We start from the raw sequence: 22,869 nt of genomic DNA, 5'->3' as shown, positions 1-22,869 counted from the left end.
GTTCTTTCTTTTTTCTTTCTTTTATTTTCCCCCTTTGATTTGTTCTCTGTTGTGACTATTTTATATCTATACTCTTTGTCTTGTATATAAGTTGATCTAATTTGGAGAAGGGGAGTCACAGAAATGGTGGCACAAAGGATGAGCCAATCCAACAGTGACACTCAAGAGATACTGTGACTACGTTGGATGAATTTTACAACTTGGGGTGGGGGAGTTGAGGGCAATGTGGGAGAAAATGAGGGAAGGATAACACTGTTCAAAAAGAAATGTACTCATTACTTTACATATGTACATTATCTTTATAATGTTATTTTTTAAGTTATCATTTTTCTAAATAACCCAGCATCAAAGACTATAGCAATAATGGAAAAGCCTAGCTGCTCAAATGATTTACCCATGAAAATTAAAATAATTTCCCATAAGGGAGGAGGCAGGTGTTTCATTCAAAAAGATTGATTTTTAACTGTTATTTAAAGCCTATAAATCCTACCCAATAATTATTTAATTGACTATGTCTAAGCTTCCATACTATTCTTTTTCCAAAAGAGAGTTATTGACTGGACAATTTAAAATGTCCAATGGCTTGTTTACTGAAGTAAATTCTATAAGCAATACTTCTTTGTTTTGTTTTTACCTAAAAGACAATCAAAACTGAAGCTATACTGTTCAGTTATTCACAGATTCCTAGGCCCAGAGGATAGCACACCTTGGCTGTACATTATATGACACTTTCTCATATTCAGGATCTCTCTCCTCTCCTCTTCCTTCCCTTTTTATATCATCCCCCCCCCTTTCTCTCCACTCTCTCCTCTCTCCTTCTCTGTCTCCTTGTTTCTCTCTTCTGTCCCTCCCTGGCAGTGCTGAGAGCCACCAAGCCTTGGTGGAAATTAGGCTCTCACGCTGCTCTGGGGCCAAGCCAGCTTTGTGGGTTTCCAGGGACATCAGTTTAGTCACAGAGATGTCAAGTGGTACTAGTGAAGGCTGTTTTCTTTTTATGGATTGCTGTCATTTAAGTGACTGCTTGCTCTTGCTGTTGTTGTTGTTGTTTTGCACATGGACAGTGGGGCTTGAATTGAAGGATTGGGTGTTATCCCGCAGATTTTGTGCTCAAGGCTGATATTCTAGCATTTGAGCCACAGCTCTACTTCTGATTTCTTATTATTTAATTGGATAGAAGCATCTTAGGGACCTTTTTCTGCCTGGGATGGCTCTGAACTATGATCCCCAGATCTCAGCCTCTTTAATAGCTAGGAATGTAATGTGAGCCTCTGGCATCCTGTTTTAAGTGATTGTTTTAATAAAAGTCCTAAGCTATAATTTTTGAAAATGCACAATCAAAAGCCTGGCACTGAGGGCTCACACATCACATCTGTAAACCTAGCTATTCAGAAGGCTGAGATCTAAAAGATTACAATTTGAAGCCAGTCCAGACAGCAAGTCAGTAAAATTCCATTTCCAATGAACTAGCAAAAAGCTGGACTAATGCCTAGCTAAAGTGATAGACTTCCAGCCAGTTGAGAAAAGAAGCTCTGAGTTCAACTCCTAGTATCATCACAAAAACTAGACAGAGATAGATAGATACATAGATACATAGATACATAGATGACAAAGATAGTTGGCTGCCTAGACACAGATTATTACAGGGAAATTTCTACCAGTACTTTCACATCCATTTTTTACATTTTATATTATCGCTCCTTTTTTTTTTTAAATTTTTAGTGTCAGGGTAATGTATAGAGGGGTTACAGTTACATTCGTCAGGTAGTGGGTGCATTACTTCTTGAATATTGATACCCCTTCTCATGTTCATGAATTATCTCTTCTAAGAGTGAAATATAACATATGGGTTCTTTCCCTGCCTTTCAAATGTAAGGTCCACTTTCCTATTACAGAAAGTGGCTACCACTGGAAAAGCTCTCACTCCTAAGTAGGAATAGATCCTACTTAGGCCTTGCCTTGGAGAAAGGAAAGCTTAGCATTCACAAAACAGTCTGTGGTTCTGTGGTTCTATAGCAGGGATCCAACTACAGACCAAAACATGAACTGAACTTGCCACTGACACTTTTTCTTTTTTTTTGCTAGTCCTGAGGACTGAACTCAGGGCCTGAGCAGGCTTTCCTCAGGGTTAGTGGTCTGCCACTTGTTTTCTCAGTTTCCATATAATCTCTAAATAATCTCATCCTACCCTATAATTCTAAATATTACATAGATATTAAAACTCCCAAATTAATTTCTCCAGCTTCAGCCTTTCCCCTCAATTTTGAACTCATGTATCTATCTACCTGATAAATTCACATGATGCCAGGTAGACATTTTAGTTTCACTGACCAATTGCCTGCTAGTTTCCTGTTATTACTCATCTTTGTTGTTGTTGTTGTTGTTGTTGTTGTTGTTGTTGTTGTTGTGTGTGTGTGTTGTTTTTTGTTTTCGACGGTTCTGGATCTTGAACACAGGGCCTGAGAGTTGTGCCTGGGCTTCCTCAAAGCTAGAGCTCTGCCACTTGAGCCATAGCACCATTAACGACTTTTTCTATGTATTTGGTACCGAGGAATCAAACCTGGGCCTTTGTGCATGCTAGGCAAGCATTCTCCCACTAGGCCAAACTCCCGGCCCCATTGATACTCTTTCTTATCATTATGCCCAAATGACACAATAGAAAAATCATTTCCATGATATTGACATCATTGTAAGTAACCCAGAGATGATCTAAATCTATGGGAGGGTGCGCACGGATTGTATGCTGTATCTTCTAAAGAGGCTTGAGCCTGCCGGGGGGGTCGTGAAGCCATCCCCCCGTGACACCGCCAAAGGATGATGCTTACCCTCCTCCTCCAGTGACATAGCTGTAGCCGCCAGTGCCCAGACCATAACCATACCGCTCTCCCAGGAACACAGGCTCACTGGAGTCATAGCAGCTAAGCAGGTGCCGGAGCCTAGAGATGCTGCAATGCCAAGGAAAATATAACAAACAATTACTGCATTCAAGTGTGATTTCAGTATAAATATCTCCTGGTGTTACAACCCACTGGGTACATGGCATAGCACTACACTGAAATCACTTACCAGTGAGATTCAAGTGGCTTATAGACAAAACGGATTTCAGGAGACCAAAAACATGTAGGAGCACCGTTCATTACTAGCAGCAGGACAGAAATGGAGAAACTACAGGCTTACTTCCCATTGGAACCTAGCCTGGCCAGAAGTGGCTGTTGAACTTTGGGAGAAAGGTGGCTGATGACTGATGAAGGTAGCCAGAAAGCCATCAAGCTCATGGTACCAGTCCTGTTTCTAAGCCAGCGAGGAACACTGCACACATCTTTTCAGATGGGTTTTGTAGTTGTTTTTAACTCATGATGGTCACAAAAGCAGGTATTTGTTGTTGTTTTTGTGCCAGCACTGTAGAGGCTTGAGCTCAGGGCCTTGATGTTTCGCTTTTGATTTTTCTGCTCAAAGCTGAAGCTCTACCACCTGAGCTACACCTTTGATTCTGCCTTTTTGCTGGTTAATTAGAGATAACAGTGTCACAGATTTGGGCTGGATTCCAATCATGATCCTCAGACCTCAGCCTCCTGAGTACCTAGGATTGCAGATTGAGCCATCAGTGTCTTCTAGGATACAAATGAGTTCAGAGGTCCATGTTTCAGGAAGTGAGGCACTTCTGAAAAATTTTCTGATTAGGATGCACACTTCTGTTGACATTTTAAGGCTATCCCTGGGCAAGAATGTCTTTTGGTTTTTAGTTTTAAATTTTTGGCTTTTAAGACATCACACTTTGAAGTCCAAGGCTAGTCTCAAATTCATGATCCACCTGACCTGTCTCCAGAGGGCTAAGTTACAAGAGTACAAGAGTTATTACTACACTCAACAAATGAGCTTTTAGCCTTCTTGTGTATTATTCTGAGTATGTTCTGGGCCTTACACATTTTTGTAATATGTCAACAATATGTTTGCAAAGGGCAATGGGAATACTAAGGGACTGATCAGAGCAATGCTTGTAAATACAGCTGCTTTGAGAAAGAAAAGAAAACTTCGCTGGAGCTGGGTACTGATAACTCACACCTATAATCCTAGCCACTTAGAAGGCTGAGATTTAGAGGACTGAGGTTCCAGGCTAGACTACACTCAGAAAAACTCATTAGACTCTACTTACAAAATAACAAGCAAGGCCAGGAGGATGGCCTAGTGGAAGAATGCTTGCCTAGCATGCACAAAGCCCTAGTTCAATCCTTAGTACCACATACACAGAAAAACCTGGAAGTGGTTCTGTGACTCAAGCAGGGGAGTGTTAACCTTGAGAAAGCTCAAGGACAGTGTCTAGGCCTTGAGTTCAAACACCAGGACTGGCAAAAAATAGACTGGAGGCATGTATCAAGTGGTACAGTACTAGGTTAGTAAACAGGAGGCCCTGAGTTCAAACCTTAGTACCAACAAGAGAAAAAGAATTCCTGGAAATGTATTCAAAAATATTTTTTTTTTGGTCATAGGGTTTGAACTCAGGGCCTCGGCACTGTCCTAGAGCTCTTCAGTTCAAGTCTAGTGCTATGCCACTTGAGCCAAGCGCCACTTCTGGTTTTCTGGAGATAAGCGTCTCATGGACTTTCATGCCTAGGCTGGCTTTGAACTGCGATCCTCAGATCATGGCCTCCTCAGTAGCTAGGATTACAGGTGTGAGCCACTGGTGCCTGACCAAAATAAATTATTATTATTATTTTAGCCAGTCCTGGGCTTAAGCTGAGGGCCTGAGCACTGTCCTTGGATTTTCTCAAGGCTAGAGCTCTACCACTTGAGCCTCAGCACCACTTTCAGCTTTTTTCTGTCTATGTGGTACCAAGGAATTGAATCCAGGTCTTTATGCATGCTAGGCAAGCACTCTACCACTAAACCAAACTCCTGGCCCCCAAAAATGAATTTTTTAAACAGCCTGGGCAGGAAAATCTGTGAGATTTTTATCTCCAAGTAGCCACCAGAAAACCAGAAGCGGCACTGTGGTTCAAAGTGGTACAGCACCTAGCCTTAAGTGAAAGAGCTCAGGGGCAGCACCCAGGCGTTGAGTTCAAGTCTCACGATGACCAACAACAACAAAAAAGCCAAGTGAGAGCAAGAGCCTCTGAGTTCAAGCCCCAGTATCAGCACATTAAAAAAAAATGATATCAGGGGACCGACAGGTGAGTATGCTAGTACTATTTTGCTGAAAGGAAATTGCAGCCTTTGGTTTATTAAAGGCTCTGCACAAATCTGCAACTTTCTAGGGCAAACATGCCTACTTCTGCACCTGATAAAAAGAAGGAGAATTCACAGCATGTCTGTCCCTTGGCATATTGTAAAACTGCCACTTCAACCTGGAGCCTTTCATTTTTAAAGCTCAGATAACTGGGATTTTACCACGGCATCTGGATTTCTTTTCCTTATTCGTCGTATCATTTCAAAGGACCACAAATGGAGTCTGATCATTATCACATGTTTCATTTTTGCTACAAATATGCCTAAAGCAGACAGATCTCCATTTCTGTCTATGGGGAACTGGATACTGATCCCCGAAAAGAATTTCATTTAACAATCTGTTCCTATTTCAGGCAATTTTGAGACATAGGCATGGAGCTCTGCTACGAGTGAGTGCTAAGCCACGCTGGTGAAGCTGGGCAGTGCTGGCAGGAGTTCACAACGGTATCAGAATCCACGCATCCCATTCTAACCTACCATCGGATTTATGTCTTCACTTGTTATTTGGAAATAATTTCAAGATTACAGAAAACTTATCAAACTTAAAAAAACTCCTATCTAGATTTGAAATCAGCCTAGACAAACTAATCCAAGAGACTCTGATCTCCAACAAAAAGCTGGGAGTGAAGCGGTGGCTCAAGGGGTAGAGGACTATCCTTAAGGGAAAAATGAAGGGACAGAACCCATGCCCTCAATTCAAGCCCTAACTGCATGCATGAGCATTCATATACACATATACACAAATATCAGTCTGATTTCCATGCTGCTATTGCTTTAGAGTCTTTGAGCAGATAATTTAACATATGCAAATCCACCAGCCCTTTTCCCAATAGACCTCTACTTTAGCACACAGTAATGATCCTTGCCTCAATCAATCCTTGATGGATACTAAGTACTGGTTTTCCTAATTCCATCACTCCCTGCTCATTTATTAATGACTAATAATTCATTATTCTCTACACACGAGCCTAGCTTTCTCTCCATTTATTTATCTTACTTTCTATGCAGGAACTCAGCCATCCCTCATTCTTACTCGTTTCCCTTCCAAGGCATTAAGTTTTGTTGCACAAAGAATTAACATTTACTCAATCCTACGATGTACCTAAAATAATTCAGAACTGCTTCACCCACGCACGCTACTTCAAAAACCAGGATTTGTTGAAAGTTACTCCCTTCTCCTCAGCACTGACTGACAATGTATATTTAAGTACTATTTTCAAAAGTCACTTTCATTCTATTTTTTTCCTTTCAGTGTGATTATATTTTCACTTGAAATATACTTTCAGCTCATTCTTCTGGTTCTTATCATCCTTGATAATGGATTTGCCCTTATTCATCTGATTTAGATTGGTATTCAAAATTATTTGATTCTCTTTTTTATGTGTTCCAGTCCTAAGACTTGAACTCAGGGCCTGGGTGATGTGCCTTAGCTTTTTTGGTTCAAGACTTGCCCTCTATCACTTGTTTCTCAGTTACACTTCTGGCGCTTTTTGTTGGTTAACTGGAGACGAGTCTCATGGACTTTCCTGCCCTAACTGGCTTTGAACACTGGTCACACTGATTATCTTCAAATCTCAGCCTCCTAAGTAGCTAAGATTATAGACATGAGCCATTGGTGCTTTGATTCACACAATGTGGTTTTCATCCCTAGAAGATGAAAGTCTAGATTATTTCAGACTTATTTATACCTCCCCCAGGTCTTTAACATATGGAACAGACTTACAAAAACTAACACTAACAGCTTAATAACTATGAATTCTAACACTATATGAATTCTGGAACAATTTCAGTCAATTGATTTTTTTCCCTCAACATTATTTTCCTGCTGCTATGCATGTTGCTGACTTTGAACTGGATATATGACACTGTGAACTTTATTGGCTGCTGTATTTTTTTTAATTTCTATAAACCTTACTATTTGTTCACAGATGGAAGCTAGTTGCTTGAAAATAGTTTGAAGTTTGGGAATTCTTGCTTTTCAGATTAGTTGGTGAATCTAGAGCCAATGTTTAGTCTAGAGCTATTTCTTACCATTGAGGCAAGATGTCAGGTTTTCTACTCTGAATGATGAGGACAGGGTCTACGTCCAGCCCCAGTTCAGGATTCACCACCCTTCCCTCTAGCCAATTTCTTTCCCATCCTTGAGTACCTTCCTTGCACAGAGTTGCAGATGTATGCTCTACCAAACTTAGGGAGACTCCTCCAGAGATCTCGAGGGAATACTTTCTGGGCAGCTGTCTCCTTTCTGAAACTCTATCTTGTCTTGCAAACTATCAACCTTGGCATCTGGAGACTCATCTGGAAACTTCATCCTCTCAAGGTTCCACATAGTGCCTCCCCTTAAGCACTGGCACACCTCTTTTAAGGCAGTCAGCCAGGAAAACCATTCACTTCATGTGGCCAGGTGTTGGTGCCATAAAACCATTAATCTCCTATGTCATGTCTTTTTACAGCGGTGTTTCAGAGGAAATGATAACCCTTGTCACTGTTACTTCATCTTGGCCAGAAGCACAAGTACTTACCTTACCCTAGCTTTTGAATATAAATACATGCAGAACTTAAAAGCACAAAGGATAAGAATGATTCCTTACCTTATTAGTGTATCATCGTCCACAATGACTAGCCATGCCACTTTGTCATTGCTACTATTAAAAAATCTCTCCAAAATGGCAAATGTTTTTCCACAATGACCTAAGAAAGGTAAGACGAAGACTTAAAAAATGTATTTTCTGCTTTAAAAGATAATGATTCATTATAAACTGTTTTTATTTAAAAGTGATAGAAGAAAGAGCTTGAGCACCTTAGCAACTTTCCCTACAAGGTAGAAAAGTCATTTCTGGTTTCCAGTCATCTATGATGACCATAGGCATTGTGAAGCACTTTAGAGGTCTTGAGGTCTATGCATTTCCCACTCAAGTGTGTGGGAAAGATTACAGGGTCTCACCAACCATCTGAATTTGAGGTAGACACAGAATTATCTTCCATGAAGAAAGAAACAAATTGTTAGATGTCACAGCAATTCACAGAGCTGGGCCTCTTTCTTTAGACATTATTCTGAAAGAACTATTAGAACTTGGGAAAGCAACAGGGTAAAATTGGAAGGTGACAGACTTGCTCTCTTGTAAGTACTTACAAATCCTACAAATACATACAGATCATACAGATACAGTGCTGCATAAAACAGAGCAAATCTTTCCAATGCCAAGAGGCAAGTTCCAATTCTTTAATAGTAAAAGCTGAGGTCAAAATAGAATGAAAGCACTGGGGAAAGACATTCATGCTGACAGAGGGAATACGCCCCATTTCTCGTAAGTGTTTGGTGAGCCAGAGGAGTCCACACTCATAATTCCTTGTATTAATTATTATTAATACTATGGGATTTATATTACACATTTCATGTTGTGTTTATATATGCATGTTAGTATATTATTAACACAACTGTTAAAATATGTATTTTGAAACCTTATTGAGTAATTTTATGACATTTATAATTACTCACCTACTTCATTATTTTACATTTCTTTTGGTATAAAAATAAAACAAGTATAGTAAAAAGGCCAAACTAGAAATAAATGAAGCCATTAAGGAATACATTAATGGATAAATGATTATAAATGTCAACCTAAAGTGATACTTTATAAAATAAGGTTAACAAAAAAAGAAAACTCAATCTAAAATGAATTCTTGAAAACAAACCGGAACAGACAAAACCTTGTCAAAAGAACTTTAACTGCAGGAATGCTATTTTATGCTTTACCTTACAATCTGTTAGTTAAGGCATTATGAATGATGCTAGCAAAAAAGAAATCAAGATAAACTGATGTACAAAACAAAATAGTTTACTCCATTTCAAATCAGAAAAGTGCATAAAAATTAAAAAGAGAAAACAAAAAAAAATGTGTGATGAGAATGTGTGGGGTAAACATTAAGACAAAGAAAGAACATCTGATAACAAGGCCAGTCAAGTTTCTACTTCCTCTCTTTTTAATTTAAAATGTTTTAAGAGGAAGTGACAGAATCCTGTAATCTCATATACTTGAATGTTAGAGATCAGAAACAGAAGTACATGAAACTCCACCTGAACCAATGGCTAGACATAGGGTTTGCCTGTCATCTAATGACAAAGATAAGCACAAATAGGAGGATCACTGTTCAGGCATGTCTAGGCATAAATTAAAACTTTATCTTGAAAATAACCAATACATAAAGGGTCTGGTGGAGTGGTTCAAATGATAGAATGCCTCCATAGGAAGTGTGTGATCCGTGTTCAAACACCAGTAACGTGTACACAAACACACACACACACACACACACACACACACACACACACACACATACACACACACACACACCTCCCATTTGAAAAGCCAGTGTGCTCCCAACAATGTACTCATCAAAGTATTATCCTATGCAATATTACTTTACCCTTCCATAGTGTGTATGCCACTCAGAGGTATGAAGTATGAACTGATCTTCAGACTTAGGAGGAAAGTTCTGTGTGGCAAGATGACCAATCAACCTGGCATATCTCATTAACAGCCACAAGGAACTAAGAAGGTATAATAAACCTATGGCAAATGTCATGTGCTCAGTCATGGCTCAATCGGCCATACAACCTGCTAAACTTTGTTTACAAAGTTCCTAAGCAGTCTGTCTCTGTGCAGAAAGAAGTTGAGTAGAGGGGCCAGGAGTGTGGTGTAGTGGTAGTGTGCTTGCCTAGCATGCACAAAGCCCTGGGTATGATTCCTTGGAACTAAATACACAGTAAAAGCTAGCACTGGTGCTATAGCTCAAGTAGAAGAGCACTAGCCTTAAGCAAGCCCAAGTACAATGCCCAGGCCCTGAGTTCAAGCCCAAGTACTGTCAAAAAAAAAATGGACAGAGGAAGAAGAAAAGAAAAAAAGCAGACTTGAGGAAGATATGATAGTACTTGGGTACTACTGCATTTGTGTCCTAGCTGATTGTATCCACAGAAGGAGAAGAATGCAAATTACAGACTCACCTCTGTCTGCATTCGGAACTCCCAGATCCACAGTAGGGATGGCGCTTTCTGTGTGGTCACTGTAGTACTCAATGAGATGAGCCTCTTCCTCCCAAGTCCGCTTTACGATGGGTACTGGATGATGATGAGGTGACAGTCACAAGCACAGTAATAAACAGAAGCATGACCACCTGTTCCCCTCAAGTATCATAAGGCAGGCTTGCTTTCCACCGAGAATGCTTGCTGACACAGCAAAGGATGCAAGCTCTCTCCCAACAGCATTTTCAACATCCCTCAGAGGCTAGCATTTCTCATTTCTGATCATAAATATGCCTACTTCCACACTGCAGTTTTTCTAGTCTGCCTATACTGTTGTGTCTGAGTTAAGTTTTAGGGATTTTTCTCTTTTTCCAATTATTTATTTCACTTAACCTATCATATATAAAGTCTTAAAATACATTCTGGGCAGATGCAGAAATAGAAACACTTTAAAAGAGTAAGAGTGAGTGTGTGTGTGTGTGTGTGTGTGTGTGTGTGTGTGTGTGTGTGTGATTTAACTCAGGGCCTGGTGCTGTCCCTAAGTTTTTGGCTCAAAGCTAGCATTCTACCACTTAAGGCAGCCTCCATTTCAATGTTTTGTGTGGATATTTGGAGATAAGATTTTCCTGCCTGATCTTTCCAAAACAAATCTTCAAAGAAACAACCATCCCATTAAAAGGTCAGCTAAAGACTTAAAGAGAAACTTCTCTGAAGAGGAAATAAGAATGGCCTTATAGACATATGAAGAAATGCTCCACATCTCAGGCCTTAAAAGAAATGTAAATCAAAACAAGTTTTGAGATTCTACTTCACTCCAGTTAGAATGGCCAGTATCAAGAAATCTAATAACAATAGATGCTGGTGGGGATGTGGCCAGAAGGGATCGCTACTACCCTGTTAGTGGGAATATAAACTCATCCAGCAGTATGACCATTCTGCAAAAGACTAAGCATAGAGCTCCTCTATGACCCAGCATTTACCCAAACGTCCAGAAACAAGGACATACTAAAGCCACTAGCACAACGATGTTTATTGCAGCACTATTTACCATAGCAAAGATATGGAACCAACCCAGATGCCCCTCAGTAGATGATTGGATCAAGAAGATGTGGTACGTATACACAATGGAATTCTATGCTGCCATCAGACAGAATGACAGCACCCCATTCATAAGGGAATGGAAAGACTTGGAAAAAATCGTATTAAGTGAAGTAAGCCAGACCCAAAGGAACACAGGCTCCAGCTCCATGGTTTCCCTCATTTGTAATAATTAGTACACATCTAGGATTCTCCTAGTAAAGGATTAAAACAGCTCAAAGCCTAGGTACATAAAGTCATATAGGATGAGACTAAATGAAAAGATCTCTAAGATATGGAAACAAGAGCTTTTTATCTTGTGTGTTTGTTGTTCTTAATGTACTATGTTATTTCTCTTTTTTTCTGCCTTTCTGGTTAATCTCATATTGTTACTATATCTGACTTTGTTATTTGGTATATTGTATATACGTTTATTTGTTTATTTGAAATAAGAAAAGGAAGGTGGAAAAAGACGATTGAGAGAGGGTCGGGGAGGGACAACAACATGAGAGGGGTATCCATGTGTGACAAGTAATGCACCTTCTACCTAACAAATGTAACTGTAACCCCTCTATATATTATGCCAACAATAAAAAAATAAGAAAAAGAAAATGGGAAGTGGGGATTGGCTCAAGGGTAGGGCCGTAGCCTTGAGCTGAAGACTAAGCATAGAACTTAGACAGTGCCAAGCCCAGGGGTAGGACAGTAGCCTTGAATTGAGGAGCTCAGGGACAACGCCCAGGCCCAGAGTTCAGGCCCCATCACACACACACACACACACACACACACACACACACACACACACACGCACGATTTCCCCCCCTGGGCTGGCTTCGAACCACAATACTTAATATTCACAAATACCAGTACTGTTACGTAGCTAAGATTTATAGGTATGCACCACTGGCACTCACTTTTAAAAATATAAGTACCAGCCAGGTGTGGTTGCTCACTCCTGTAATCCTAGCTACTCAGAAGGCTGAGATCTGAGGATTAGGGTCCAAAGCCAGCCCAGGTACTAAAATCTGTGAGACTTTTATCTCCCAATCAACCACTACAAAACTGGAAGTCATGCAATAGCTCAAGGGGTAGGGCGGTAGCCTTGAGCTGAAGAGCTCAGTGACAATGCCCAGGCCCAGAGTTCAAGTCCCACGACCGACCAAAAAAAACCCATATATGTATATGTATATATATATATATATTTCTCAGGATGGACTATTCAATATGGTGTGTACAAGATGTATATCTCTGCCTCTTGTGATTTTACCATATCTCTTGGCTGAAAAGGTTTTTTGTTTTGTTTTATTTTGTTTTGTTTTTGGTGCCAGTACTAGAGCTTGAACTAAGGGTTGCATTCTCTGCTGGCTTTTTTGCTCCAGGCTGACATTCTACTATTTGAACCCCAGTTCCACTTCTGGTTTTTTAGTAGTTAATTTTAGATAAGACTTGCCTGCCTGGGCTGACCTCAAACCAGTATCTATAGATCACAACCTTATGAGTAACTAAAATTAAGGGTGAGCTACCAGCATTTGGCAATCCACTTTTTTTTTTGTAATGTACTGAAGCATTGAATTCTTAAAGGTACGAAACCTTAAAAATATACTCCAAGATAATTTATATATTTTCCAGAATCAATAGAAGGATGCTTTCTTCCACACAAAATAATGGTAAAAGCCTCTTTCAAGAAAGTTTGTTGTAGCGTATCTTAACATTAAAGCAAAGTACAAACTTTACTATAAAGAAATTCCAGTTTCACAGAGTGTGAGTCTTCCTTAGAACATTCTGGAGTAAGAAAGAGGGATGTCTTGTTGCAAGGTACAGAATGGCCATTTTTTTTTAACCATCTGTGAGTTTACTTGCAAGTGTCTCCCATTAGGAATGAAAATGAACTTAACATCAGAACATTTTTGTAAGTGTTCAATCAAACAGATGTGTACCTGCTACATTAGAAAGGTAAATGATTGCTTTGATTTTTTTCAGGAGTTGGCAGTTTTGATTAGCAAATGGACCTTTTGTCTTTTTATGAAAGTCACTGATCACAAAAGAGAAACCCTGATTATGAATTTCATCTCAGTAGAGCATGACAGACACTGGAATGTGCCATTTTCTCATGTGGAAGGCTCAGATATAGCCTAAGACTGAAAAGCACCCCTCCTCGCCCGTCTATGTAAAACAGCAACATTTTGGGACAGATTGAAATGTCACCAGCCATTCAATAGCTAGAGAAAGAACAAGGGAATACCTGACTCCTCTGGGCTCGTTAGTGCTTAATATAATCACCTCTGATTCTATTTGGCTATATTTTATGCATGCCCCACCTTTTAAACAAGCAGATTGCAGCCTCTTTTTATCAAAAAAAATAAAAAAGAACAACAGCTACTATACATTCATTATAATAAATTTGTTCTGAGATGCCTCTTCTAGACAAAATCACAGCAGTAAAGATACCAAATGGGTTTTCTTTTTTTATATATATATCCCGAAGGAATAAGGTGTTTGTTTTGAAGAGCGTAGAAAGCTAAGGCTGAGCCTATCTCAAATTAACCTCTTTAACTGAAGGAAGGCTGGGGGAAGACAGACTCACATGATGAGAGGCACAGAAATTGTAGCTGCTAGGTGATAACATGAGATTTGCATGCAACCTGAACTGTAGGTAGGTACCACATGATATGTCAACTTAGAAAATGCTTAAGGTTTCTTGACATCTAACATCATAAAAAAAAAAGGTGTAAAACAAAATGACTACTGACTGGACACCCAAAGCATATGTCTGTAACCCTAGCTACTCAGGAGGAGTAGATAGGAAGATATAGTTCAAATCCAGCCCAGGCACACAAATATTGGAGATTATTATCTCCAATTAATCAGCAGAGACAGAAGTTTGCACTTACACAGACACGCACACACACACACACACACACAAATCAAAAGCAACTACTCAAATTGCCTAATAAAACTCTAGAGATCACTTTGATGACATGTAATCTCAAATGATAGGCCCAATTTCATACTATATATAATCATTTCAAACCCCACTAACTACTTATATCTCAGAACGTATTGCTATTTTGCTGGTGTCAATACAACTGCTTGCTACAGTCAAAAACAAAAATGTATTTTCTATGTGTTCTCAGAATATTCTACTGCTTTTCTATCAAAATCCAGACAAACTCTATTACTCAAATGATTCATAATTAAAGGGGGAAGACAATATTTAAAATATTTTTTTAATCTGGAACTTGATCTTTTATCAAGAAGAATAATAAAATTAATTCAAGTCAGAGATCAACAGTTTACACCTGCAATTCTAGCTACTCAGGAAGCTGAGATCCAGAGATTGAGGTTCAAAGCCAGTCCATGTAGAACAGTCTGCTAGACAATCTCCAAAGTAACAGCAAGCAAGCCATCGGTTCATACCTGTAATCCTAGCTACTCAAGAGGCTGAGATCTGAGGATCAAAGTTCAAAGCCAACCCAGGCACAAAAGAACCCAAGACTCTTATTTCCAATTAACCTCTAGAAAATGGGAAGTGGGGCTTGGCTCAAGGGTAGGGAGGTAGCCTTGGGCTGAAGAGCTCAGAGACAGCACCCGGCCGAGTTCAAGCCCCATGATCCACAAAAAATAAAAATAAATAAAATAAAAATAAAAAATAAAAATAAACAGCAAAATGCTGGGCTGCTTATGATTAATCTCATAGTTACTGTATCTAACTTTGTTACCTGGCATATTGTTTATACGCACACTTGTTTATCTGAAATAGGAAAGGGAAGGGGGAAGATGACTAGGAGGGGATCAGGGGAGAGAAATGGGGACAAAAACATGAGAAGGGGTATCACTGTGTGAGAAGCAATGCACCTACTATCTGACAAATGTAACTGTACCCCTCTATACATTATCCCAACAATTTAAAAAAGCTGAGCTGGAAGTATGGTTCAAATGGTAGAACACCAATTCAGCAAGCAAGCTGAGCAAGTATGAAGCCCTGAATCTAAACCCCAGGACTGTCAGATTAAAGAAAGAGAGATGGAGACAGAGACAGATAGATAAACAGAGAGAAGGAGGGAAGGAGGGAGAGAGGGTAAAAGGAAGGAAAAGAAAGAAAGAAAGAAAGAGAGAGAGAGAGAGAGAGAGAGAGAGAGAGAGAGAGAGAGAGAGAGAGAGAGGGGAAGGAAGGAAGGAAGGAAGGAAGGAAGGAAGGAAGGAAGGAAGGAAGGAAGGAAGGAAGGAAGGAAGGAAGGAAGGAAGAAATTGAGAGAGAGAGAAAAAGAGGGGGAAGACAGGGAGGGAGGGAGGGAGGGAGGGAGGGAGGGAGGGAGGGAGGGAAGAAAACCCTAAATATATTTTTCCCTTGCCACTCACTCAGTCCTTCATCCCCATCTTGGGAGATCAACACTAATGAAGTAGGACTGTATGCCCACAAACAAGGGTACAACCAACTCTTACTTTTTCAAAGACAATTTCTTATGTAGCATGTTTTTCTTTCGTTGCCATATAGAGCCTTTGTTTCTGAAGTATTTCTGTCCCAAAGAGCACAAAATAGGAAAAATGAAAACAAAAATATAACCTATCCATGTATATCCTCTTGGCTATGGCAATGATACATCTGGACAGAGGTGGTAGTTCGGTTTTCCACCCTAAGCATACTGTAGATCACATGTTCTGTTAGAAATAAAATCATTCATGGTCCACTTTCAATACAAAACATTTGACTCTGAGAGTAAAATTACTAGTAGCTTACTTTTATAGTGACTTGAGGATGTGACAACTTATGCATTTGAAAGTCTGCAGACAGGTTAGAAAAGGTAAACAGTAAGGAGAATGAACTAACTGGAATTGGCCCTGTGGCTCGAGGAGTGCAGCACTAGCCTTGAGCTGAAGAGCTCAGGGACAATGCCCAGGACCAGAGTTCAAATCCCACAACTTACCAAAAAAGAAAAAAAGAATGAACCATAATAAAATAAGAAAATGGATAGAAGCAGTGTACATACCAAAATAGCACATACCCAGAAAATCTTTTCTGACAAAAAAGATTAAAGGGGGGTAGAGAGCGCCAAAAGTCCAAAAGCCCATTTCTAAAATTCAATCAGTCTCAGGAGGTGAATGTATTCAAAGCACCCAACAGAATGTATGCAAACTTAAGCCACATCTAGGAGAATATTCAACCAATGTGGAATCAAGGGAGGAACCTCAGATACTGGAGATCAGTTGCTTGTTTTAACAGCCTAGGATATGTCTGCCCATCAGACACTATATTTTGCAAGACCACAACTAACATCTCTCTTGCCCTCCATTTCTGTGTGTGTGTGTGTGTGTGCTGGTTCTGAGACTTGAACTCAGGGCCTTGGCACTGATTCTGAGCTTTTTTGCTCAAGGCTGGCACTCTACCACTTGAGCCACAGCTCCACTTCCAACTTTTTGGTGGTTAATTGGAGAAAAGAGTCTATGTCATGGTTGGGAGTTTGGCCTAGTGGTAGAGAGCTTGCCTAGCATGGACAAAGACCTGGGTTCGATTCCTTGGTACCATATACATAGAAAAAAAAAAAGCCAGAAGTGGTGCTGTGGCTTAAGTGGTAGAGCTGTAGCCTTGAGAACCCAAGGATAGTGCTCATGCCCTGAGTTCAAGGCTTACATTTCTTATCTTCAAGTCCATCATTTAGGAATAGATGAGTATGTCTTTCATAGTTCTAATATTTTTGCTATCTTCACTGCTATTGAAAATGGAAAGCCTGCTCTTACAGCTAGTGGCAAAGTCAAAACTGACCTTGCGCATAGGGGGGCATCAACATAAATATAAAAGACAAGTTGTCAAATGGTGAGATTGTAATATACGTAAGGAGCTGTGAGCAGAGCTGTGACATGCAGAAAGAAAATGAGGATTCCAGAGATAGAAACCCAAGTCAACCCTGTTCCTCCTCTTCAGGAGGTTTTACAGATCTAGGCCAGGCCAACTGTGAATCATGCTACAGTCAACTTTTTCCTACACTATCAAGAAAATAACCATGATGATCATATCAGGGTGAAGTGCCAACATGAAAATAGGTGGTAAATTATAGGTGAGAAATACATCAGACACAACAAAAACACTAGCAGTAAAGAGTCACTACTGTGGCACTGTTCTTGTTCCTAATAAAATCACCAGATCATTCTTTGGGACAACTGGTTAGATAAGACTTCTAAAAGAGGGGTGGGGACCAGAGGCCTATTCAAGGTTTCACTTATGCCCAGCAAAGTTCTTAAAATGCTGCCAACTTAAAGTTACCTTTTTCAGACACCTCTAAGTTTAAAGATGGCTGGCCACTGAAAACCAATTAAGGTATCTATTAAGTCTCACAATTCAATCACCCTACCTTGAAATTAACAACAAATGATTAATGTATCCAGCTTTGGGAAGTTTCTTTTGTCATGTTTCTAACCAGCTTTTAAGATTTTGTAATTTTTAAAGACCTTTGACTGAAAATCCAGAAATAAAAGCAGTTTATACATATCTGAAAAGATTATCTCAATGTTTAAACATACTAAATTAAGATGATCAAACTTTTATTTTTTCAGACCAAAAAAAAAAAATTCCACTAGTAACAGAGTTCCTAATCTTACTGCTTTAGTATTCATCTGAAAATGTCTTCCAATAAGCCAGACTCCAGAGGCTCACACCTGTATCCTAGCTACTCAGGAGGCTGAGATTTAAGGATTCCATCCCAGACAGACAAATCTAGCAGACTCTTCGGTCCAAACAACTAGCAAAAAGCTGGAAGTGAAGGTGTGGCTCCAATGGGAGAATGCCAGCCAAGAGTAGAAAGGCTGAGAGGGAGCATAAAGCCCTGACTTCAAACACAGTGGAAGAAGAAAAGGGAGAGGGAGAGGGGGAGGAGGAGGGGGAGAGAGGAGGAGAGGGAAAGGTAGAGGGCTAGGGAGAGGGAGAGAAAAGGAGGGGGAAAAAGGGAGGGAGGGAGGGAGGGAGGGAGGGGGAGGTTAAATGGAAAGAAAAAGACTGATGATTATAAGTGGATTTTACTTTTAGTTGCTGTCTTAGGCAACACTGGACCCAAATCATAATATTGCTTATTTGGAAAGTCTCCTCTCTCTTAAAAATATAATCTGTATGCATCATATTACCTCCTAAAATATATAAATGAATTTCCCCCATCATTCCAAATACATAAAGATGACAGCTGGCTTAGAAATCTCTCCTACATAAATATCACACCCTTGGTACAATTGACAGTCTTTTCATGGGAAAAAAATTAAAGTAGATGCCAAATTAGAAAATGTGAAAGACTGCCTTATTTTCAATATCAGAAAAGTGCTGCTTGAAATGAGATGTAAAATGGGAGAAATTATGTCTATTTTTATTTAGGCTATTTGGGGTTTTAAAAAACATTATCCTAACTGAATTCTATAATGACACCAAAAATGAATGGAAACAGCATTTATCTGTAGGCCAGGGTCTGCTGAAGAAGGGTTCCTGCTTCAAAAGAGACTTTTTCCTTTTCTCCAATACATCTAACTCACAAATACTTTTATTTAAAAGAATCAATATGGGGCCGGGAGTTTGGCCTAGTGGTAGAGTGCTTGCCTACCATGCACGAAGACCCGGGTTTGATTCCTCGGTACCACATACATAGAAAAAAGCCGGAAGTGGTACTGAGGCTCAAGTGGTAGAGCTCTAGCTTTGAGAAAGACCAAGGATAGTGCTCAGGCCCTGAGCTCAAGCCCAGGACTGGCAAAAAAAAAAAAAAAAAGAAGAAGAATCAATATGGTCAGGCACCTATGGCTCAAGCCTATAATCCTGGCTACTCAGAAAGCTGAGACATGAAGATTGCTGGTTTGAAGCCAGCTCAGGTAGGAAAGTCCATGAAACTCTTATCTCCAATTAACCAGCAAGAAGTTAGAGGGGGAGCTATAGTTGACATAGTAGCAGTAGTATTAGCACTGATCACAAAAGCTAAGGCACAGTCTCCAGACTCAAAGTCCCAGTACTAGTACACGCACATACACACACACATAGGAACCAACCAATGTGATATTAGAAATCAATATAAAAAGAAGAAAGACTTTGAATAAATTTCCTTTGTTGGTATTGTTAACTTGAAATTCCAATTTCAGACACTAAGTCCAGACCCAACTGGCTAAACACAGGGCTGTACAGAATGAGTAGCTATATAGCAGCTCAAAAATTGTACAGTTGAACTTTTCCATTTCCCTTTAAAAATGCTGCTCTTTGTGATACATAGAAGGGCTTTGGCCACTGTTGTTTTAATACAAAACTGTCCTTCTAAACTGGTCAATTAGTGATTGAATGGATCAAATGAGAAATGTTTAACTCAGTTTAGTATCTTACTTGTCATTATCTCCTTTCTGGAGGGTGTATTTTTGGTTTTGGGGGAGTTTTTTGCCAGTCCTGGAGCTCAACTTCAGTGCCCTGAACACTGTCCTTGGGCTTTCTCAAGGCTAGTGCTCCACCACTAGAACTATAGAATCACTTCCAGCTCTTTTTGTGTAGGTGCTACTGAGGAATCAAACCCAGGGCCTTGGGCACGCTAGGCAAGCACTATAACACTAAGCCACGATCCTAGCCCGAGTGTATATTTTTGTGAGCATGTGTGTGATGCTACTAGGGCTTTAACTTAGGGACTACATTCTAGCTTAGCATTTTTGTTCATAGCTAGTGCTTTACCAATTTAATATTTTGCTGGTTAACTAGTGTCGTGAGACTTTTCTGCCTAGTCTGGCTTCAAATCATGATCTTCAGATCACATCCTCCTGAGTAGCTACAATTACAGGTGTGGGCTACTGTTGCCCACCTCTGGTTTGTACTTTATACCAAATGGTAGTTTAGATTTGAAAAGTTCAACAAAGAAACAAATAACCCGAACACATACTTCTATCACCATGAAATTTCTTGCATGTTTTTACTGCAACAAAAATATCCTCTTTCTTCACAGGTTTTCCCTAAAAAAAAAAACAAGAAGGGAAAAAATACATTTATGAGTAAGAGTTATCTAACTTAGTGCTCATGTTAAATCTGACATGCTCTAGAGTCCAAATTAACCAACGTCGGGGATATCAAAGCTACTTCAGGGTGAAGTTTCTGGGGGAGAAAGGAACTGTACTTTCCAGAAGACCCTGCACAGACAAGTTCTCTCCTGCTCTGCTCAGTAAGAGAAATGGAATGATAGTCATTAGAAGGCTGCTAATATAACTGTAATAATAAGCACAGGGAAGGTCTTTCCTTTTCTGACCTCATGATTTTTAAAAGAGGGGAAAAAGAGGGGCAGGTATTTAATGCAACAATAAATCACTCACGTTCCTGGTCCTAGCTTTGATATTCTCTTTATGTCCCTATATTGCCTATTCAAGTCTAGGCTAAAGGTATTCTGTCCTCTGCCCAAGGTGATTGCTTCAAAACCCCATGTGGATGACTTTCACAAAGACAGATGAAAGGGACCCGGAGGGACTGGTGGACAATGTGAACCTGAGCTCATCCAGTGCTTCCTGGAGAAGTTTTCCATGACTTCTCCATGGTGGGAGCAGTTTGTAGCAATATCTAACTCCAGCTGCAGAACTCTCAAGGTACTATGAAGAACACAGTAGAACAAGCCAATTCCTCCACTGTCACACTAGATGTGTGTGGTATGGGGGGTATCTTTTAAGATCACACACACAACCTTCTGCGTGACTGAGATATCTGAACATATCTTCTTTCAGAAGAAAAACTGTTAACCATCTAGTGAGTTTGGGGGTCTTCAGGTTCATCCTGAAAACTGGACAACAGGTTTATTCTAACAGAGGAGTCTCCTCTGAAAGTTCTGAACAGTTTAGTTGAGGGCCAAAAGCTAAGGGCAGAGGGTTGAGCTTGTGGATAAAGCTTACGTGTCCTAGTACTTGTTTGAAATCTTGTATCCAGGAAGTAGGATAAAAAATGCCAATCAACACAGTTGTATCATTAACACAGGAAATGACCTAAGACTGAGCACGGAGGTGCACAAGGCCCTGGAGTAAGAGAGTGTGGGTGCAAGTGCCTAATCTAACAGTGCAATGACTTCACTTCTGCTCCTTCTGCATTCTGAATTCTGAAACCTCATCTGACCCATTAGGATTTTTAATTGATGCTGGGCACTGGTGGCTCACACCTGTAATCAGGAGGCTGAGATCTGAGGATCAAAGGAAAAGTCCATGAGATTCTTATCTACAATTCACTACCAGGAAACCAGAAGTGGTGCTGTGCTTCCAAGTGGCGGAGTACTAGACTTGAGCAAAAACCTCAGAGACAGTGCCCAGACCCTGAGTTCAAGCCCCATGACTGACAAAAAGAAAACTTTCTTTAGATTTACATAATCCAAAACATAAAACATCTGCTGACATTCAGAGAACCTTAAAATGTGAAATCCCTGCACAACTGGTTTTCAATTCCCACTGCTCAGATTTTACTTTTACATTGTTAAATAAACTCTTTTTCAAAAACGTGTAACTCCCCTCCTTAATTCTGTGTAGCAGTTAACATGAGACACATACGTGTAACTTGCAGAAAAATCCTATTTGCAACCAACCCCAGACATCAAGGTTGACTGGAATGTTACAACCAGAGAGGGGAAAAGAAAGAGAGCTACAGTGCCCTAGACAACCAAGACCCTGCTCAGCATGCAGCCTTCCTGCCCACTCCTTCCTTTTCACAAACCTCAGTTCATTGCTTCATGAATTTCATCTCCCTGCTTTCAACTTTTGGCCAATAACACTGGCTCCATCCCCTCTCCCACCCTCTCTGGAAGGGGGGGGGCGTAAACAATAGAGCTTACCCACAGGGTTGTTATGACTAGACATATGCTACATGGTTCAGGCCCAGGACTGGAGCAAAGGCTGATTTTTTTAAGGATATAAAGTACAAGGGCAATGTTACTCACAGCATGTGAATTTTCTTCTATTACTTACACACAGTGGTAGAAGAGAATGAAATGTGGTGGCACAGCTGGAGTCCACATCTTCTGTACAAAACTCTGCCATGGGAGTGAGGGGGGGCCCTCTGCCTTTGTCCCAGATGTAGAGAGCAATCTGTGGCAATACAGGAGACCAGAAATGAGGAAGGAACACAGCCAGCACAAGTGTAAGAAAGCGGAAAATATCCAAGGGCCTGGGGCTGGTAACTCACCCCTATGATCCAAGCTTCTCAGGAAGCTAAGATCTGAGAACTGGGTGGTCTGAAGCCAGCCTGAGCAGTCAAGCACATGTGACTCATTTCCAATTAACTAGCAAATAGACAAAAGTAGAACCATGGCTCAAGTGGTAAAAAGCACCTTGACCTGGAGTTCAAGCCCCAGAATAGGCTCAGAAAGGAAAAAAACATCTCACAGGTAGCAGAATACATTTTCTAGAAAGTGTTACACTGAACCATGTCAGTTTGTCAACAGCTAATGAGATTAGTTTACCAAGAATAAGCAAATGGTCAACACTGACTCAATATTGTGACCTCCAAAACTTTCCAAATTTAACAAAATGCAATTTTAGATAAGAATATATTCTAAAACATCCCAAAGATGGCTCTGGATTCCCACAGCCAC

The 22,869-nt window shown here is 40.1% G+C and overlaps 1 protein-coding gene across 1 annotated transcript in view; it reads right to left on the bottom strand.

The window, feature by feature from the left end:
* Nucleotides 1-22,869, bottom strand: part of B3glct (beta 3-glucosyltransferase) — a 115,372-nt gene that overhangs the window by 19,980 nt on the left and 72,523 nt on the right. Inside the window, exons 9-13 of the mRNA XM_090341799.1 lie at nt 22,244-22,363; nt 20,197-20,266; nt 10,223-10,336; nt 7,812-7,911; nt 2,823-2,942 (exon numbers count right to left, since the gene is read on the bottom strand). Of these exons, the coding sequence (XP_090197925.1) occupies nt 2,823-2,942; nt 7,812-7,911; nt 10,223-10,336; nt 20,197-20,266; nt 22,244-22,363 (524 nt within the window). The remainder of the gene's footprint in view (nt 1-2,822; nt 2,943-7,811; nt 7,912-10,222; nt 10,337-20,196; nt 20,267-22,243; nt 22,364-22,869) is intronic.

The sequence above is a fragment of the Megascapheus bottae genome, chromosome 11, assembly GCF_031878675.1.
Source record: "Megascapheus bottae isolate mThoBot1 chromosome 11, mThoBot2.hap1, whole genome shotgun sequence".
Lineage (NCBI taxonomy): Eukaryota > Metazoa > Chordata > Mammalia > Rodentia > Geomyidae > Megascapheus > Megascapheus bottae.
The sequence above is the reverse complement of the archived record's forward strand: the minus strand, read 5'-3'. Positions and strand labels throughout refer to the sequence as shown.